This window comes from Nycticebus coucang, chromosome 3 (assembly GCF_027406575.1).
Source record: "Nycticebus coucang isolate mNycCou1 chromosome 3, mNycCou1.pri, whole genome shotgun sequence".
Lineage (NCBI taxonomy): Eukaryota > Metazoa > Chordata > Mammalia > Primates > Lorisidae > Nycticebus > Nycticebus coucang.
In genome coordinates this window covers 126,777,334-126,798,763 of record NC_069782.1, presented here as the reverse complement: position 1 = coordinate 126,798,763, position 21,430 = coordinate 126,777,334, and the positions used below count along the sequence as shown (strand labels likewise).

Here is a 21,430-nt window from a genome sequence, read left to right as displayed (position 1 = left end):
TAGAGAAAGAATGCATTTCTTGGCCTTCCTAGCAACTAGAATAGGGAAGATAACTCAGGCCAATGGAATGTTGACAAGTTGAGGTATGTATGAGCACATTATTTTCAAGCCTGGGCCCTAAAATCTCCTAATCTGGAGTTCACATTTCACAATCAATAGAACTGGAAAAGGAATGGCTCTGAAATGGCAAAGCCACACCATGAAAGGACCTCAGATCCTTTTTTACTAAACAAGTGATGGGGGATCTAGGAGAGCTGCCTTACTAGCATGGGTCTGCAAAATGATCAAGAAATAAACTTTTGGGTGGTGCCTGTGGCTCAAAGGAGTAAGGCGCCGGCCCCATATGCCAGAGGTGGCGGGTTCAAACCCAGCCCCTGCCAGAAACTGCAAAAATAAAAATAAAAATAAATAAATAAAATAATAAAAAAAAAAAAAGAAATAAACTTTTGGCTTGGCACCTGTGGCTCAAGTGGCTAAGGCACCAGCCACATACACCTAAGCTGGAGGGTTCAAATCCAGCCCGGCCTGCCAAACAACAATGATGGCTACAACCAAAAAATAGCCAGGCGTTGTGGCAGGTGCCTGTAGTCCCAGCTACTTGGAAGACAGAGGCAGGAGAATGGTTTGAGCCGAGGAGTTGGAGGTTGCTGTGAGCTGTGATGCCACAGCACTTTACTCAGGGTGACAGCTTGAGGCTCTGTCTCAAAAAAAAACCAGAAATAAACTCTTAGTTTATTAAACCACTGAGATTAAGGGGTTGTTACAGCAGCTAGTATGAATTATAGTTATCTCTCAGGTCAAAAGAATAGGCCAAAATGCCTATTTTCTTTCCAGATAAAAACAAATTACAGTTTGTACCCTTTTATTTCCTTTTGAATTTTTTACTTTGTACAACTATTCATATTCAAGAAAATAAACATTAAAATTGATTTTTACTTTTAATGGATTGTTATATTTATGCACAGATTCTATCTGGAATATTACACAAAAAACTAGTAATAGTGGGCACCTCTGAGGAAGGAAACTGAGTGACCAGGAGACAGGGATAGGAGGGAGTCAGAATTATTTTTCTCTGTTTATTCCTCTGTGCTTTGTGATTTTTGTACCAGATACATGCTTGCCTATTCAAAAAAAATATTTTAATGAGCCATCAATATTATATTTGATTGTCAAATTGCAGTGACATCACTATAATCTATAAATGTATTCACTGTCACACTTATCACATGGCCTTGAAATTTATCCATTTATATACCTAACTCTATCATAGGCAGTGACTCATGTCTAAGGCCAGTAGGTAGTTTTAGAACAGGCTGAGCAACAAAGCAAGACCCCATCTCTACAAAAACACCCAGAAAAATCAGCTGGGTGTGGTGACCCATTCCTCTATAGGAGGCTGAGGCAGAAAGATGGATTAAGCCCAAGAGTTTGAGGTTACAGTGAGCTGTGTTGACACCACTGCACTCTAACCCAGGCCAAAAACAAACAAACAAACAGCAACAACAACAGAAACTAATGAGACTTAAGGAAGCAGAAAACATCTTATGTACATACATTAGCATCCATAGCACCTAACAATGCTTGGAGCATTCTCATTCAGTATTTAAGTGAATGAATGAATGAATGAGCTGCAAGCTGCTTAAGCAAAATAATTTCCTCCTATCCATTCATTGCTTCATCTTTCCATCTAGTGTTAACAGGGTATATAAAAATGGAAGTGCATGGTACTGTAGTCAGCATTCCTTGTCATACAAATCAGGAAACTAAGGCATAGGAATGAAGGAAAAAGAGCTTTCCTAAGGCTCTCTTGTCAGTTTCTACAGTGAAAACCCTGGCTCTCTCCCATATACCCCATTTTCTCCCCATCAGATTTATTTTCTATCATTCTTCCCAATAAACCACATTTTCCCTATGATTACTGAAATTATAACCTGAAACACCATAGGAAAAAAGAACAGAGACTGCCAGCAAGTAATTAAACTCTTTGAAACTCCATCAAACATGAGCCCCATTTCCATAGTGACAGATGCTCAGATCAACCAGATAAAATCCTGTCACAGTGTGTAGGGGAGGCAGGGAGGAGAGATTTCTCTTACTATTCTCCAGTAGCTATATGTTAAACTTGCAAAGTTCTGTTTGATCTCAGTCATGGAAGACAAGTATTTTTGTTCCTGCTGATTTTCTAATGCAAAAGATCCTTAGGCCTCACTAAAGTTCCCTAACAGGGAAAGAAGCAGAGCAGAAATGGGGAAGAAAGGGATTGTGAGGGTAACATTAATGATTAAAAAAGCTCGGGCGGCACCTGTGGCTCAGTGAGTAGGGTGCCGGCCCCATATATCAAGGGTGGCGGGTTTGAACCCAGCCCCAGCCAAACTGCAACAAAAAAAAAGCCAGGTGTTATATAGCAGGCACCTGTAGTCCCAGCTACTAGGGAGGCTGAAGCAAGAGAATCGCCTAAGCCTAAGAGCTGGAGGTTGCTGTGAGCTGTGATGCCACAGCACTCTACCAAGGGTGACAAAGTAAAACTCTGTCTTAAATAAATAAATAAACAAAAATTAAAAAGCTCATGAAAATATCACAGGCTAAGGCTGGGCATGGTGGATCATGCCTATAATCCTAGCACTCTAGGAGGCCAAGGTGGATGGATTGCCTGAGCTCACAGGTTGGAGACCAACCTGAACAAAAGCTAGACCCGACCTCTAAAAATAGCTGGGTGTTGTGGCGGGCACCTGTAGTCCCAGCTACTTAGGAGGCTGAGGCAAGAGAATCACTTGAGCCCAAGAGCTTGAGGCTTGAGGTTGCTGTGAACTGTGACACCATGGTACGCTACCAAGGACAACAAAGTGAAACTGTCAAAAAAAAAAAAAAAATCACGGGCTAATATGTATGGAATGTTTACATCGTGCTAGGCATTGAGTTATGTGCTTTACATGGATTGTCATGTGTAATCTTAATAGCTATTCTGTAAAATGGTAACTATTTAAATCCCTATTTTTATAATGAGAAAACTAAACCTACTGGTGTAAGGTAACCTGCCCAAGGGTCACACAAAAAAGTTAAAGAGTCAGAATTCAAACTCAAGGTCTCTGATTCTTAATTATCACACTCCTGAAGCACCAGCAGAGTAGGCAGGCATAAGGCCAGAAGACAGTCTGCTATTTGCCTAGTAAAAAAAGAAAATTAGAGTGTGATGAGCAAGGAGTATTTTAAAGTTTCTAGAGTCAGGGAAGGGCCTACTAGGAGGATTTCAGGTTAGACAGGAAACTTACAAGCATTAATTATCATACGAGATGTTCAAAGTGTGCTGTTTAATTATATGCACACAGAGAGAAACTAAAGCATAAAGGGAAAGAATGAGCTGCACAAAGGTGGGCAGTGAATTAGATGGGAAATGGGAAGTACAAGCCTGGTCAAACATTTTCTCTATAGACTTGAAGTTCAAGTATCTTTGGTAACATTTCCTGTGATTTGATGTTCATTCACTGATTCAGCTAGTACTTAATGAATGCTTACTATAAATACATATAGGGCTTTGCTAGGTACTGAGAATGGGAGGAAAAAAATCTCAAGAAGTGGTTTCTGACTTCTACAAGCTTGCAAATTAGTTGGCTTATTGTTTGGCAAAAGAGCAGACACAGCTGAATACCCACAATAGTCACATTTTCTTCTAAAATACACTGGGACAACCTGATTACAGTTGCTGACATCTGTAATCCTAGCACTCTGGGAGGCTAAGATGGGTGGATTACTTGAGTTCAGGAGTTCGAGGCCAGCCTGAACAAGAGACCCTGTCTCTACTAAAAGACCCTGTGGCCTCAGCACCTGCAGCTCAAGCAGCTAAGGCACCAGCCACATATACCTGAGCGGGAGGGTTCGAATCCAGCCCGGGCCAGCCAAACGACAATGATGGCTGCAACCAAAAAATAGCCAGACATTGTGGCAGGTGCTTAGTCCCAGCTACTTGGGAGGTGGAGGCAGGAGAATCGCTTGAGCTCAGGAGTTGGAGGTTGCTGTGAGCTTTGATGCCATGGCACTCTACCCGGGGCGACAGCTTGAGGCTCTGTCTCAAAAAAAATAAATAAATAAAATAAAAAATAAAAGACCCTATGGTCCCAGCTTGGGAGGTGGAAGCAAGTGAAACTCTTGAGCCCAAGAGCTAAAACACCACAGCACTCTACCCAGGGTAACAGAGTAAGACTCTGTCTCAAAAAAAAAAAAAAAACATGGGAAAACAGAAAAAACAGGCTTGAAGGGAAGTTCCTATATGCTGATCAATCTTTGTGCTACTACGTAAACCTATGAGGAAAACCCTGACCAGGGGTTTATAATCTATTTTAACTTTTTATTTTTTTTTAGAGATGGGGTCTTACTCTTGGTCAGGCTGGTCTTAAACTCCTGAGCTCAAGCAATCCACCTGCCTTGGCCTCCCAGAGTGCTAGGATTACAGAAGTGAGCCACTGCATCTGGCCTAGAGGTTTTTTGTTTTTTTTTAGGGGGGGGAGGGGGGTTTGGCCGGGGCTGGGTTTGAACCCGCCACCTCTGGCATATGGGACCGGCGCCCTACTCCTTGAGCCACAGGCGCCACCCTGGCCTAGAGGTTTTTAATCCAGGGACAAGGTCCCTAAGAGCATCAAGGGATGGACTACAAAAGTCTATGAACCATCTACCTAAAATTATATTCAAAACAATGATTGCCAAATTGTACTTTTCCTGGAAACAAGATCTATAGCTTTTATCAGATTCTCAAAGAATGTGAAGACCCAGAGCTATGAAGACACCTTGGCAGCATCACGGTATCAGATCAGAGTTCCACTTACATTGTTACTAAACTCCAGGTAGCCACAGACTCGGTGAATGATGTGTGTCCCTAAATGTTCACATGCTGACCAGCAGATTCCTTCCTTACAAACCTTAAAGAGTTTAATGGAGCACTCTGGAATATAGGTTTTTAACTGGTGTCAGTAAACTCCCTGAAACTGTATGTAATACATTGTCTATTTAAGGAAATTGAGGGAGGTGAGGAGGTCCAGACCCTTCATCATGAACTCATCTTTTTTTTTTTTTCACAAGAAAATTCAAAACAGAAGGACTTCATCTAAGTCTATATCACATACAGAGTATGTGTAAATCCATTCTAAATGCAAATTTGCCTGGATCTGGAACACCTATTGTGGTATGATCTGACAACCCTCAGAATTCTACAGCATAAAAGATAAATGAGAAAAATTTCACATCAGCTCCTTGCACGGGTTCAGGTCAGACTATTACTCAAAACCTCAGCCAATACTTTAGTACTCCTTGCCAATGCTTAAATGCTTAGTTGACATCAGCTAGTCCATTCTAGACTGTACCAAAATCCCAGAACTGCTCAGAAGTCTAAGAAGAGTGAGCTACAAAAGTAGCTAGGTTTTTAACCAGCTTGGTGTTACCTGGGATCCAAAGACCAAGGGAGTCCATAAATGTATATGAGAAGTCCGTAAATTTCTGGAAACTGTATGCAAATACTGAATATGTATCCTTCTAAGGACAGCTTATATCAGATGCATAAGCCTAACCCTGCTACCCTCCAAAAAAAGAGGTTGAGAATCCCAGACTTAGGGAATAAATTACTCCCACTGGACTCAAGGTCCCACAAACAGGGCTTAGGTCATAGGAAACCTCTGGCCAGGCAATAAGTCTCCCTAGAGATGGGTCACTGACCTTTGTACGGGGTACAATGTTGAGTTCCAGTTTTTGATCGACCAGGCTGGCCCCTGCCTCTGAGAGATAACCCTGATTGAGGACAAGGCAGTCACGACCAAAGCAACAGGGACAACACAGCTTCTGTAGCCACTTGGTCCACTTAGGATTAAGCTGTCCATATGGCTCTTCATTCTTGGGTTTGAAGACAGCAATGATCTTCTATACAGACAAAAGAAAAAGGGGATGTTACATATGAGTTAACGGAAGTAGCCCACAGACTAAGTCAGCAGGAATCTAGAAGGAAATGAGAGGACATACGCAGACAATCCCTACTTGTAGACACAGTCTTCTCTCCAACTTGTAAGGGGAAGATGCCAGTTCGTGTGTACAGCTAAAAGACCCACTGCTAGAAAGAGCTGTGACCAAAGAAGACAATAAGCCTCCTTACTCTTCCTTGCTGCTTCACCCCTCTTCTCCACCTCTCCTCCCTCTAACTCTGTGCTTCAAACAAGGCAAATGGATTTCTAAATTTCTAGGAGCAAGATACAGAAACCAACTCAGTGGTAGATCTTTTTTCTTTCTTTCTTTCTTTTTTTTTTTTTGAGACAGAGTCTTACTCTATCACCCTGGGGAGAGTACCATAGTTCACTTGGGCTCAAGCAATCCCCCTGCCTCAGCCTCCTGAGTAGCTAATACTATAGGCACGCACCATGATACCTAATACTCTATTTTTAGTAGAGACGGGGTCTTGCTCTTACTCAGGCTGGTCTCAAACTTTTGAGCTCAAGCAATCCACCTGACTCCCAAAGTGCAAGGATTACAGGTGAGAGGCCCCACACCCATTCTCAGTGGCAGATCTTGAGTCACTGGCAGCAATCTTGTGCCAATACAGTGCTACTTCCTGCCCTTCCAGAAAAGATACTACATCATACTGCACATGTCCAGGGTTCTAAAGTAGGGCAGCACCTGTAGTTCAGTGGGTAGGGTGCTGGCCACATACACCAAAGCTGGCAGTTTGAACCCAGCCACGGCCAGCTAAAACAATGACAACTGCAACAAAAAAATTGCCGGGCGTTGTGGCATGCACATGTAGCCCCAGCTACTTAGGAGGCTGAGGCAAGAGAATTGCTTGAGCCCAAGAGTTGGAGGTTTCTGTGAGCTGTGATGCCACGGCACTCTACTGAGAAAAAAAACAAGAGTTCTGAAGTAATCTTTTCCCCCAAAAAGTGAGGAATTAAGTTACCATGGATCAAATATTATCTTTTTTTGCATGTACTCCTGCCCCATTTTTCCTACAGGACCTTTCTTTGTATCATATGACAGAAATTTAAAACCATAAAACTCCTACTTCCAAAGTACAAATATGCACACTGTTGCTCTTCATCAATTATGTAAAGGCTCAAAAAATTATCAACTGTAGCCTGGGCAGAGTGGCTCACACCTGTAATCCTAGCAGTCTGGGAGGCTGAGGTAGAAGGATCACTTTAGATCACCAGCCTGAGCAAAGTGAGAACCCAGCTCTCCTAAAAATAGAAAAATTAGCTGGGCATGGTGGCACTGCCTATAATCCCAGCTACTTGGGAGACTGAGGCAGCAGGATTGCTTGAGTTTGAGGTTGCTCTTAACTGGGCTGAGGCCATGGCACTCTAGCCCAGAATGAGACTACATCTCAAAAAAAAAAAAAAAAAAATCAACCAAAAGGAAATAAAAAAGCTATTATGAAATGAGATTTACAAAATTCCTTCATCAACAGTTGATTTCCTCTCTCAGTCTTATAATCCCAAGAGAAAATCAAAGCAGGAAAAAAGAATCTGTTACCTGGCTAGAATGGGATTCTGTTAAGTAATTCTGGTGGGATTTCTTGGGTTCTTTGTTTCCCTTGAGACAGGCTCTCACTCTGTCACCTGGGCTAGAGTGCAGTGGTATCATCATAATTCTCTGCAACCTCAAATTCCTGGGCTCAAGCAATCCTCCTGCTTTTGAGTAGCCTTGACTACAGGTGTATGCCACTACAGTGAGCTAATTTTTTTTTTTTTTTTTTGGTAGAGATGGGTTTCACTATGTTGCCCAGGCTGGTCTCAAACTCCTGGCCTCAAGCAATCCTCCCTCCTCAGTCTCCCAAAGCGCCGGATTATAGGTATGAGCCACCAAGCCTAGACGCTTAAGTAGTTCTGATAGGCAAGAGACCAGAACATAAAAATGTAATCAGTGTAACCTAATTCTTTGTACCCAATGAAGCCCAAACAATAAAAAAATATATATATATGTAAGTAAGTGCAAAAAAAAAAACAAGGCTCAGCGCCTGTAGCTCAAGTGGCTAAGGCGCCAGCCACATACACTAGAGCTGGCGGGCTCAAAGCCAACCCAAGCCTGCCAAACAACAATGACAACTACAACCAAAAATAGCCAGGCAGGCCTGTTGTGGCAGGCACCTGTAGTCCCAGGTACTTGGGAGGCTGAGGCAAGAGAATCGCTTAAGCCCAGGAGTTGGAGGTTGCTTTGAGCTATGATGCCACAGCACTCTACCCAGGGCAACAGCTTGACGCTCTATCTCAAAAATAAATAAATAAATAAATAACAAAACACAAAGATTAAATCCAATCTTCTCTAGTGGCCAGTAATTTAACCTCAAACGTCTTTGGAAATACAGGATTCATAGAAACCATGGCCCTCCCTCCTGAATGTTTCTTCCACAGACCACTCAGCCCTCTGAGGTTACTTTACATTTTACTTATTTCCTCTAGTCACCCAACTGGTAATTCAAAGGATAAAAAGAAAATATGTTATCCAAGTGACTCATCTTCATATCATATGACTCTCTTTCTCCCCTCACCCCACAGCCAACTCAAGCTAGTGTGGGTCATAAGACATTTTCCTGTGGGTGTCATTTCCTGAATGGCAGGTCAACAGACAATATACACTCATCTGCCTCTATTAAGTAAGCACCCATATTAGGAACTGGTCAGGTCTCTAATAATAATTGGTCAATCTTGAGGCCAATTCCTTCAAGAAAGTCTAGCAAGGATTTCAGAGGGCAAGAGAAATACAGAACTCTCCTCCTCCTCCAAAAAGTATCAATTCATTCTTACAGACTGGCAAAAGCAAAATGCATTTATTCATATTATATAAATCTTCAAAATTACTAAGAGGCCTAAGTTAGCAGTCATCTTCTCTGCCAGTGCTCCCCTGGAACCCCAGTTTCTGAATAACAAAGCAGTGGTAGCAATAGGCTCACAACTCAGAATGACAGGTAAGTCCCCTATAACTCTCTGGAACCTGGACAATAAACCAAAGGGCAACTTGAAGCATGTCCCAGAATTCAATGATCAGTTCAACTGAGACACAAAGTGGAGTGCAACAATTTGGTTCAACAATCACACCGGGCATGGTGGCTCATGCCTGTAATCCCAGCACTTTGGAAGGCCGAGGCAGGAAGATTACTTGATATCAGGAGTTAACAACCAGCCTGGGACACATAGTGAGACCCCCTCCTCTACAAAAAATAAAAAATAAAATTAGCCAGGCATGGTGGCACATTCCTTAGCTACTCAGAAGGCTGGGGTAGGAGGGTTACTTGAGCCCAGGAGTTTGAGACTGCACTGACCTATGATCATGCTACTACACTCCAGCCTCTGGGTGACAGAGCAAGACCCTGTCTCAAAAAGAAAAAGAAAAAGAAAACAAAACCAAGCTAGTCTCAAGTGAAAGGGAGACCAAGACATTCCTACTATTAGTGGGGGCTGAAAAGTATCAGGGCTGAGGCCAAGTGGTAAATACTCCCACTTAAAGAAAAAGCAGAACTTGAAGGCCAAGACTGCAGCCAAGAGTCATCTATAGACTAACCTCTCAAACTTCTCAATTTCCTTCTACCATAAGGAGAATCAGAAAGTATTTCATTAACTCTAAAAGCATTAGTAATGATGGTTATCTCTGTAGTACCGAAGCTTCATCAAAGAATACTGTCTGTGTTCCAATAGCATAGTGGTTAGAAAAAAATAATTAAAAATAAATACTGTCGGGCAGTGCCTGTGGCTCAAGGAGTAGGGCGCTGGTCCCATATGCCGGAGGTGGTGGGTTCAAACCCAGCCCCAGCCAAAAATAAATAAATAAATAAATAAATACTGTCTGGAGTAGATAAATAAGGGAATGGCAAGATAAGAAGAATGGAGGAACAGAAGGCATCCAGAGAGAAGGAAATAAGTGCCTTTCAAAAATAAGTCTAGGCCTCAGTTCAACTGAATTCTGTTAACATTTTCTCTGGGCCTAGTTTGTGTGAGCATTCTGTGAGTTTCCTAGATAGAGACATAAAACAGACTCTGGTCATTTCCAAAAACAATGTTCACTTCTTATAATCAACTATGTTACTAATAATCAAGAATATGCTCTTCGGGCAGTGCCTATGGCTCAAAAGGGTAGGGCACTGGCCCCATATGCCAGAGGTGGTGAGTTCAAACTCAGCCCCAGCCAAAAACTGCAAAAAAAAAAAAAGAATATGCTCCTCATTCACAACTTGGGGGGAGAGTCACATTTGTAATCCTAGCACTCTGGGAGCTGAGGTGGGAAGATCTCTTCAGCCCGAGAGTTTCAAACCAGCCTGACCAAGAACAAGACTCCATCTCTACTAAAAATGAAAAATTAACTGGGTATTGTGGTGGGCTCCCGTAGTCCCAGTCACTCGGGAGGCTGAGGCAGGAGGATTACTTGAGCCAGGAATTTAAGGTTGCTGTGAGCTGGGCTGGCATGGCAGCACTCTAGCCTGGGCCACGGCACTCTAGACACAAAAAATAAAAAATACTCTCTCATTCATAAAGAACAATCTCTAAAACCATTCAAATTAGAAAAATACTCACCAGTATTTAGCTGAGAAAGTAAATGACTACTGCCTAATTTTTCTCCCATTCTCTATCTTTAATAGACTTTCAATTCCTTTATTACATCTAGGAGAAAGCCTCAGTTTAATGTCAATACATTAAAAATATCTTTACTTAACAACTACTTACTAACCCTCCCCCCTTTTAGTAAAGGGTAGTGTCAGGACTGGACACAGTGGCTCATGCTAGTAATCCTAGCACTCTGAGAGGCCAAGGCAGGTTGATAGCCTAAGCTCAGGAGTTTGAGATCAGCCTGAGCAAGGGAGAAAGACCCTCTACTAAAAATAGAAAAAACTAGCCCGGTCTTGAGGCAGGTACCTGTAGTCCCAGCTACTGGGGAGACTGAGGCAAGAAGATCACTTGAGCCCAGGAGTTTAAAGTTGCTTTGAGCTATGACAACACAGCATTCCTACCCAGGGCAGAGTGATTCTACCTCAAAATACACATATATATACATATGTACATACATACATACAGACCTAAAACAAAGGTGCCAAGCGAGGTGGCTCAGACCTGTAATCCTAGCACTCTGGGAGGCTGAGGCAGGTGGATCATCTGAGTTTGAGACCAGCCTGAGCCAGAGCAAGACCTTGTCTCCAGTTGTGGCAGGCACCTGTAGTCCCAGCTACTCAGGAAACTGAGGCCAGGGAATTGCTTAAGCCCAAGAGTATGAGGTTGCTCTGAGCTGTGACGCCACAGTACTCTACTGAGGGTAACAAAGTGAGACTCTGTCTCAAAAAAACAAAGGGTGGTGGAGGGGTTAGGTACAGAAAGCTTAAGTAGCAGCAATCTGTACAGTTTGGTATAAAACTGGAACCATACAAGGAAGCAAAGGACCACTCACTGGCTGGTTTCAGGGACCCCCGACCAATTACTGCAACTGGAACCCAGAGGGTTTCCTATATTTATCCAGCAACAACAAGAAGGTACTACACTATGCTAAAAGAGGCCCTTTCCTCCAAGAACCTAAAATAATTTATCATATTTATTTATTTATTTGAGACAGGGCATTGCTATGTTGCCCAGGTTGGTCTTGAACTCAAGACCTCAAGCAATCCTCATACCTTGGCCTCCCAAAGTGCTGTGGTTCCAGGCATAAGCCACCACACTCAGCCCCTAAAATTTGAAAGAGTTCAAGCAATCATTCATATTACACAGTGAAATATCTAGAATGACTTTTTTTTTTTTTGGAGACAGAGTCTCACTCTGTCACCCAGGGTAGAATGCCATAGCCTTAGCCTAGCTCACAGCAACCTCAAACTCCCGGGCTCAAGCAATCCTGCCTCAGCCTTCCGAGTAGCTGAGACAAGAAGACATGCTCTACCAACCTAGCTAATTTTTCTATTTTTAGTAGAGACAGGTTCTCACTTTGCTCAGGCTGGTCTTGAACTCTTGAGCTCAAGCAATCTTCCCCCCTTGGGACTGCCAGAGTGGTAGGATTATAAAGCATGAGTCAATGAGCCAAGCCAGAAATGACCACTTATAAAAGAAGATTTTTTTTTTTGGCTCGGCGCCTATGGCTCAAGCAGCTAAGGCGCCAGCTACATACACCTGAGCTGGCGGGTTTGAATCCAGCCTGGGCCCGCCAAACAATGACGGCTGCGACCAAAAAAAAAATAGCCAGACGTTGTGGAGGGCCCCTGTAGTCCCAGCTACTTGGGAGGCAGAGGCAGGAGAATCGCTTGAGCCCAGGAGTTGGAGGTTGCTGTGAGCTGTGATGCCACGGCACTCTACCCAGGGCAACAGCTTTAGGCTCTGTCTCAAAAAAAAAAAGATGATTTTTTTCAAGTTTGGTAAATATACAGTAGATAATTCTTAAAATTTTTCATCGTATGACCCCTTTAAACTCTTTTAAAGATTATTAAGGACCACAAAAAAGCATTTCTTTACGTGAATAAAGGCTATATTTGCTGTATTAGAAATTAAAACTAAGGGCAGCGCCTGTGGCTCAAAGGAGTAGGGCACCGGCCCCATATGCCAGAGGAGGTGGGTTCACCAGCCCCGGCCAAAAACTGCAAAAAAAAAGAAAAAGAAAGAAATTAAAACTGAAATTTTAAAACTATGAATTCACTTAATAAAAAATCTATCATAGTTAACATAAATGACCCATTTTTGTGAAAAATAACTCTATTTTCAAAGAAATATTTTAGGCCAAGTATAGTGGCTTATGTCTATAATCCCAGCTAGTCAGGAAGCTGAGGCAGGAGGATTGTTTGAGGCCAGGAGTTCAAGACCAATAAACCTCTCTAATGTCTGACCTAATAGATGACAAATGTATTCTCATCTCTTCCTTAGTATTCAATGTTTCAATACTACATATCATGTAATCTCTTGGAAATATCCACTCTACAGTCATAAGGAAATGAGAATAAAAAAGGCAAATAAGGTCTTATAATTATAAAGAAAATAGTTTTGACCTGTGACCCCAAAAAAGGAACTCACAGGGGTTTCTGGACCACGCTCTAAGAACTGCTATATTCCGTGGTAGAGGTTGGAGGGAAATAGCAATCCCCAATTTAGCTATATAAGTATAGAAGCCTTTTTACATGCTAACACTTACAAAAGGGAGTGAGATAGGCTACTCTAAATATATAAAACCCCAAAAGAAGATGGAGCCAAAATACATAGAATGTAGTGAAAGTTAACCTGTATTTATTTTCCCACCCACTGCCATCGACCTATCTCACCCATTCCAACTTGTGGCTTGGAACAGCTCTCTGCAAGAAATGGCAGATGATGCTTACAATCTCAAGAGCTATATCTGTATATGATATATAGACTTGAATGTATATCAAGTCCAGATATATAAATGTACTATTTATAATGGTAAAATAATTTTATTCTATTTTCTATTTGGTGATGGCTATCAATATGCTTCTCAACCAAATGGAAAGACACCAGAATTTCTTGGAGGTTAGTTGGGAAATGTACATTCAATATTATAACAATTGCATATTTGAAAAATGGGGGGAAAATATCATTTTCATGACAAAATCTTGGTGGATAAAGTATTTTTAAATGGTTGAAAATCACTGATATGGGCCAAAATCCCATAACATGTGGGCAGTGCCTTTCCAGACACTGTAATTCATATTTTGATACAAATACCAATTAGCATTACCTGAGTGGCACCTGTGATTCAAAGAGTAGGGCACGGCCCCATATACTGGAGGTGGTGGGTTCAAACCCAGCTCTGGCAAAAAAAAAAAAAAAAACAACTGAAACAATAACAACAAAAAATTACCATTACCTAATGAGTACCTACTCTCAATGGTTATGAAAGCATCTTCTGAAAATTATACTACTTTTGCCAGGTATGGTGGCTCTCATGATTCAGGAGCCTGAGGCAGGAAGATTGCTTGAGGCCAGGAGTTCAAAACTAGCCGGCACAACATAGTGAGACTCTGTCTCTAAAAAACAAAAATAAGAAAAATTAGGCAAACATACACCTATAGTAACAGCTACTCAAGAGACTGAGGCAAGAGAATCACTTGAGCCCAGGAGTTCAAGCCTGTAATGAACTATGATCATGGCACTATACTCCAGCCTAGGCTACAAAGTAAGACCCTAGCTTAAAAAAAAAAAAACATTATAACTATTTTTCCCTTATTCAATGCCATGTATCCAAGAAAGCCTAATCCAGAGGGCAGTAGGTATATAATTTAAAAAGAAAAAAACTCTGAGCTCCCACTAAGCACCAGGAACTATGCCAGGGGCTTTCACGTGTGATATCTGATTTAATCCTCTTAAACTATTAAGTCACATGCTATTCTATGATTCTTGGCAAGATGAACAACTAATATTACTCTAAACAAAAGAGAAAAGGCCCCTGAATTTTGTAGTTGAGTAAGTACAAGACCTAAAACAGAAAGATGTAAGTGAGGAGGGGTAATGGGAACACTCTCCACCATGACTTCTAATCTATCATTTTCCATCTTACTGTTTCAGGTCACCACTGGGGCAGAAACCTTCCTAAATAGGGAAATGGAATCAGGGCTGTTATCTTCAAAAATCTTTCACACTAAGTTCTAAAGCTATTGTAGAAACTGTTGGTTCCCCCAATATCTATTCTTCCTTCTTCTCTGGAGACAAGACCCTTGATATTTAGCTGAGCAAAAAAATAAATAATTAAAGACTAGAGTTCTCAGCTTACTACTGCAGCTAAGTTCTAGACAATGAGATATAAGCAGAAGATTCTGCTGCAATTTATAGAAAGTGCCTTAAAGGGTGAGGGCATATTCTCCCTCTCTCTTTCCTTCTGCCAACCAGCTGAAAAGCAGACAGATGTTGCAGCTTGAGTAGCCATTTTGGGTCACAAAGTGGAAGCCACACACTCAGGATGGCTATCAACTGAATGAAAAAGGCATGTATACCCAATAAAGTGAAAAGCCATGCCAGCCCCTAGCAGCCCATAGACTTCTTTTACCTGAGAGATAAATGAACCTTTTTTATGTCCTTATTATCTTAAAATATCTGTCACACATTGCCAAATTCAATACTAACCAATATAGTAGCTGAAAAGAGAAACCAGAAATTCAGATGGCTAACTCTGAGGCAGCAGAGCATAGTGGTTAGGAACATGAACTCTAGGACCCATCTGCCTGGGTCCAATCCTGCCTCTACCACTTACTAGGAGTGAGACCTTAGTTACACTCTGTGCGCATCTGCGTTATCATCTGTGGAGATAATAATAGTATCCTCCTTGAGGGTGGTTATGAGGATTAAGTAAGTTATTATTTATAAAGCACTTAAAACAGTACCTGGCATATAGGTAAGTGCTATGTAACTATTTGTTAAATAAAGAAATACATTTGAAGCAGAGGAGGAGATGACAATTCCAATATGGTAAGTCTGTGGGTAAGTCTGACCCACCACAGCATTTAGGAAGTGATCCTCTGTTCTAAATCATATTTTCCTCAGTGGAAAGAGAATGGATCCATTGATATGTTTTATCAGGGCATCTGTGTTTTGATTTCCTCTCCAAGAAAAGACCATAGTCTGGAATCCTAGAACCACCAAAAATCACACCTATGGTCTGACATCCTCTGTGGCCTATATACTGAGAGAGAGTACCTTACCCACCAGGCAGAGTTGAGAAATCATATTACTCCCACTTGTGAAAGCACCAGACCACTTCTCAGTTGACCTAACACACTTTCAACAGAGCTATAACAGTCATGAAAGAAAAACAAAAATCTTCCTTCTCCAGTACTTGTCAGTGATAATTTTAGCCCCTTCTTACATTTTAGCCAGCCAACAAACTAAAAATACCTAAAAAAAAAAAAACAACAACTCATATCTTAAGGCTCATTCTGTTCCCAAATAAAAATAAATAAATAAAAGCACCTTGCACTCACCTCTCATTGGTTCTAGAAATGGTAGTTCCCCTTTGAGCTTTCAAGCTCCCCATATGAAAGACTAAGAAAGACTTGTTACTCTCAAAGTTTTTACTAACTCAGTTGAAGGTAGAACTGCTCTTTGATTCTTGATGATAATTCAGGGACAACTCAAAACTCTGGGTCAATAGTGAGTCATTCAATGAAGCTGAGAGCTACAAAGTCACAGCCCATCCTGCTGCTCAGTACTCCTATCAGAACAGCACACTGCCCATCTAAAGAGTTTTATGAAATTGGAGAGATGCAGGGGAAATCTGGGGAAACTCTGACACCCACCATTTTTTTTTTTTTTTTTTTTTTGTAGAGACAGAGTCTCACTGTCCCGACCTCGGGTAGAGTGCGTGGCATCATACGGCTCACAGCAACCTCTCACTCCTGGGCTTACGTGATTCTCTTGCCTCAGCCTCCCGAGCAGCTGGGACCACAGGCGCCCGCCACAACGCCCGGCTATTTTTTTGTTAGTTTGGCCGGAGCTGGGTTTGAACCCTCCACCCTCGGCATATGGGGCCGGCGCCCTACTCACTGAGCCACAGGCGCCGCCCGACACTCACCATTTTAAGAAGTATAACAATAATAATTTTCCAATGAACCATTCTGGCGGATCTGAAAATTTAAGACAGGAAAGACTTGCTATATTTCTTGTCCTTCTGTTCTTCCAATGTTATCTGATTTTATCTAAGTCAAATGCCATGAACTCTTCAGCAGTTCTCAAAAGGATAAAGACCCCTTCTCAGCTGACCTGGTGGTCACTCCATGTCTCATCCCATCCCATCAACACATGCAAAGGACAAAATAAAGATCACCAAACACTATCTTAGCTGAAAGGCAAACTGCTGATAGTCTTGGGAGAGAAATTAAAGTAAAAGGTAGCAGATAGTCTCATGTTTCTAAAACTCCACATTCTAAACTGAAAGCCATCAACAAGGATTTGAACCCTTTCCCAGAAGTGAGCAATAACCGGGACAGATTAAACTGGTGAGTCCGCCCACTGTATTATTGTCATCTGTCTGTCAGTAAGAGCACTGGGAGGGTGGCGGGAGTAATCCCCCACAACACAGAAAGCTGGACCTGCATCCTCAGAGCCCCTGATCGGTCACCCATCTTCCTCAGTGAACAGTGACACATTGCTGCAGGCCCAAAGCCCAACACGCTGGTTTGGTCCAAAAAAAAAAAAAGAGAACAAGCCTAAGTTCAATGGCAGAAAAGTAGTCTCAGTAGTTTAAAGCTAAGTAACCTACAAGAAAGTTGCCTCTCTGTACAAAGGCAGAGTGCCCCAGCACTCTGCTGGGCCCCTGGCCTGTATATTGTCAATTTCCTCTTTTCATTTTCCGCTCACTCCTACCCCACCAAATAGGTTCTGATTTATTTCTTCATTGTGCAGAGGTTCCCCATCTCCAGTCCGCGGTCACCTCTCAAAATCCCTACTGGAGCGCACTGTGAAGTTTCTCCCTTTTGCAGCCTTTCAAGCCCCGCTTCTCCCTCTGGCTGTGAGAAGCCCAAAACTCCCAGAGCCCCACTCGCCCCAAGCCTGCTGCTGCAGCCTCCACCCCCGCTCTCACCCCCTGAAGGTCCTTAACGAAGTAGCTTCCGCTGGAGCCTTGGTAGATGCGCTCAGGAAAGATGCCCCGCTCCATGGCCAGCTCGGCCTGTCGCACCACGGTCTCGAACTCAGGGTCCTCCGGGAACTCGTTCCGCTCACGGTGGGCCTGCGCTGCATGCGCCGCCGCCGCGGCCTGGGCGGCCAGGGCTTGGGCCTGCGCCGCCACGGTATGGGTCTGGCCTTGGGCCGCCGCGCCCCGGGCCCGATCCAGCAGTGGTTGCCGCTCCCGGTCGTGGCCCGGCGAGCTCGGCGGAGAGGGGACTGAGCCTGCAGCCCCCGCCACTCGGACCGCGCCCCCGGGCACCTGCGGAAAGTGAGCTCCCGAGGCCGACGGGAAGGTGAAGTCCCGGGCAAGGGTCCGCTCAGGGGACACTAGTGGGCTCGTTTCGTCCATCCCTCAGGCAGCCGGCTCCGGGACCCGGCGCGCTCCACACAGCAGAGCTCGCGACCGCTATCAATCCGCGACACCCCCCGCGGCCCCCGCCGAGCCAACCGGGTCCCGGAGTCTCCTTGGCCCCGCCCCTCCCTGCCTGTTTACTTGGCGACGAGTAGGAGAGACCCCTCGCGCGCGGACAGTAGCCAATCAGAACCTGCTCCTACGCAATCGCGGCCTTCGCAATTGCAACCGCGTCACCCTCTGTGAAGACTGCGCATGCTCCAAGAGCCAACCTAGGGTCAGACACTCCCTCTGTTCCTGCCGTTCCAGCCCGCACTTGGCTTCCAATTGGCTGAGCGATATTTGGCTTTCAAATGAGCACCTTCCTGTCACTCACGGAGTGTTTACTTTGAACCGGTGATAAGTCTGGAGAAATTTCATTTTGTAACTGCTTCATTCAGTCATGTGCTCATTCATTAACTGAGCACCTACTATGTTCTAAGTGCTAGAGAGAGCAGGGAAGAAAAAAACAAAATAAAAAACATTGCTCTGCCTCAGTGAAAGGTCTTTTATAAATTCCAGCCATGTCTACCTAAAAGGAAGAAGCTGAGGCAAAATTAATCGAAGTAGAGAGTTTATTTGAACCAAGCTTGAGGATTGCAACCCAGGAGCACAGATTCAAGCTGCCCTGAATGTACACACATTTAATGATCAGCAATGACAAGTAGATTTTTAAGCAAAAGAAGGGGCAGTTCCTAAATTGTTTACTAAGTATTTACATTAAAATAACAAGCGATTGGCTGGGCACAGTGGCTCACATCTGTAATCTCAGCACTTTGGGAGGTGGAGGTGCGAGGATCTCTTGGGGCCGCGAGATCCAGACCAGCTTGGGCAAATTATACAGACCTCTTCTCTACGAAAAAAATTTTAAAAAATTAGCCAGGCGTGTTGGCTTACGTCTGTAGTCCCAGCTACTCAAAAGGCTGAGGCAGAAGGCTCACTTGAGCCCAGGAGTTGGAGGCTGCAGTGTGCTGTATGCCACTCCACTTCAGCCTGGGCAACAGAGACAGAGAAAGACCCTATCTCTAAAAATAAAAAATAGAAAATAAATATATATATATGTAAAATAGGCTATAGATTGGCTATACATTGTTCTTGGTATCGCAAACTCCAGGAACATGAAGATGAAGGGTGAGGCAGCTAGTCTGGTGCAAACTGTCTTTGAACAATTACCTCCAGGATTTTTAGGTATTCCTAAAAATATATATATGAAAAACAATTGCCCCAGGGATGGATGTGGGAGGCTAGAATTGAAGTCCAATGCTCACAGCTCTCTGGGCCTGATGAATTTTACACACTTCACACCTCAGACAGCTCTGAGCTATTACACTGTGCCTGGCCCAACTGCTCAATGCTTCTATTCTTTTTTTTTGAGACAGTCTCACTTTATTGCCCTGGTAGAGAGACGTCACAGCTCACAGCAACCTCCAACTCCTGGGCTTAGGCGATTCTCTTGCCTCAGCCTTCCAATTAGCTGGGATTACAGGCACTTGCCATAACGCCCAGTTATATTTTGTTGCAGTTGTCATTTTAGCTGGCAGAGGCCGGGTTCGAACCCACCAGCCTCAGGTGTACGTGTTTGGAGCCGTAAGCACTGTGCTACAGATGCCGAGCCAAGAAAACAGGTCTTGAGTAGAGAAGTGATGGAGAGTGGACCAGCTCCAGACCCAGGCATCCAAAGTAACTCCGTAATGAGTATGGGTGGCATCTAAAGAAGATGCCTATTTAGATGGAGTATAGTTGTCCCAGGGTATTGTAATCCCCTCCAACCAATCTCACTTAACTTTTTTTTTTTTTTTTTTGAGACAGAGCATCAAGCTTTAGCCCCCAGTAGAGTACTGTGATTCACAGCTCACAGGAACCTCAAACTCCAGGGCTTAAGCGATTCTCGTGCCTCAGCCTCCCAAGTAGCTGGGACTACAGGTGCCTGCCACACTGCCTGGCTATTTTTTGGTTGTAGTTGTCATTGTTTGGCAGGCTTAGGCCGGATTCAAACCCACCAGCTCTGGTGTATGTGGCTGGTACCTTAGCTGCTTGAGCTACAAGTGCCACCTTTTCATTTTTTTTTTTTTTTGAGACAGAATCTCACTATGTTGCCCTCAGTAGAGTGCAGTTGTGTCACAGCTCACAGAAACCTCAAACTCCTGGACTTAAGTGATTCTCTTGCCTCATTCTCTTGCCTCAGCCTCCCAGTAGCTGGGACTACAAGCACCCACCAACGCCCATCTATTTTTTGTTGCAGTTGTCATTGTTGTCCAGCTAGCCTGGGCCAGGTTCGGAATCCACCAGCCTCAGTGCATGCGGCCAGCACCATAACCACTGTGCTACTGGCACAGAGCCCTGACTCAACTTGTATGTAACAAAGTTGCAGTTGTTTTTCAATTGCTGTTTGAAAGTTAGGTTGCCTAAACATACACAGATGAACCAGGCATGCAATCATAGGCAGAACCTCAGAGCTCCAACAGAAAAGCAGGGACTGAATTAATAAGTGGACACCACTTGGGAACCTGGATCCAATCAGATTGAACCCTGGTGTCACCCCCAGGTGACAGATCCAGTCAGACTATGCTTCCTGGCATCATCCCATTGCAAGATCCTATCAGATCACACTTCATTACCATCTGACTATAAGCCACCCCAACCTCCTTGTTTAAAGCGGGAACTCTATCCCTGGTGTAGTCCTTATATATATCAAATAATAAAAAAAAACTTGCTATAACCAACTTGGCTGAGTCTATGGACTCAATCCCCACCATGCAAAAAAAATCCCTCTGTTTGGGAAATAACAGTATCCACAGGCGATTGGTTCCAGAACCCTTCATGGATACCAAAATCTCCAGATGCTCCAGCACCTTAGCCCCGCGCAGTGGCTCACGCCTGTAATCCCAGCACTGTGGGAGGCTGAGGAGGGAGAATCGCTTGAGCTCAGGAGTTTGAGACTTGCCTGAGCGACAGTGAGACCTCGACTCATGAAAAAAATGAAAAAACCCAGCCGGGCGCTGAGGCGAGCGCCTGTAATCCCAGCGGTTTCCGGAGGCTGAGGCAGCGGGGTGCCCGCAGCCCCAGTCTGAGGTTGTGGTGAGCTACCACGCCCACTGCACTCTGCTCAGGGGCATAGGGTGGGACCTTGTCTCAACAACAACAACAACAACAAAACAGATGGTATAAATATTTGCACATATGGAAGAAAAATAAAATCCTAAACCCCATCTCCCCAAATTGAATGGACCTCTCTTGGCCAAGGAAATACCAAGAAAAAAGAAATTTTTTTGGAGACAGTCTTACTCTGTCACCCTGGGTAGAGTGTTGTGGTATCATAGTCCACAGCAACCTCAAACTCCTGGGCTTGACCTATCCTCTTGCCTCAACCTCCTGAGTAGCTGGGACTACAGACATGTGCCACTATGCCTGGCTAATTTTTCTATTTTTAGTAGAGACTGGATCT

General features: G+C 43.6%; 1 protein-coding gene across 2 annotated transcripts in view; it reads right to left on the bottom strand.

The window, feature by feature from the left end:
- Positions 1-18,118, bottom strand: part of PI4K2A (phosphatidylinositol 4-kinase type 2 alpha) — a 58,481-nt gene extending 40,363 nt beyond the window's left edge. Inside the window, exons 1-3 of one of the 2 annotated variants that reach the window (XM_053582871.1) lie at positions 17,509-18,118; positions 16,501-16,552; positions 5,701-5,901 (exon numbers count right to left, since the gene is read on the bottom strand). In XM_053582871.1, the coding sequence (XP_053438846.1) occupies positions 5,701-5,901; positions 16,501-16,552; positions 17,509-17,666 (411 nt within the window). In that variant the 5' untranslated portion in view covers positions 17,667-18,118. The remainder of the gene's footprint in view (positions 1-5,700; positions 5,902-16,500; positions 16,553-17,508) is intronic. The other variant, XM_053582870.1, reaches the window with a different exon arrangement.
- Positions 18,119-21,430: the final 3,312 nt, after the last annotated feature.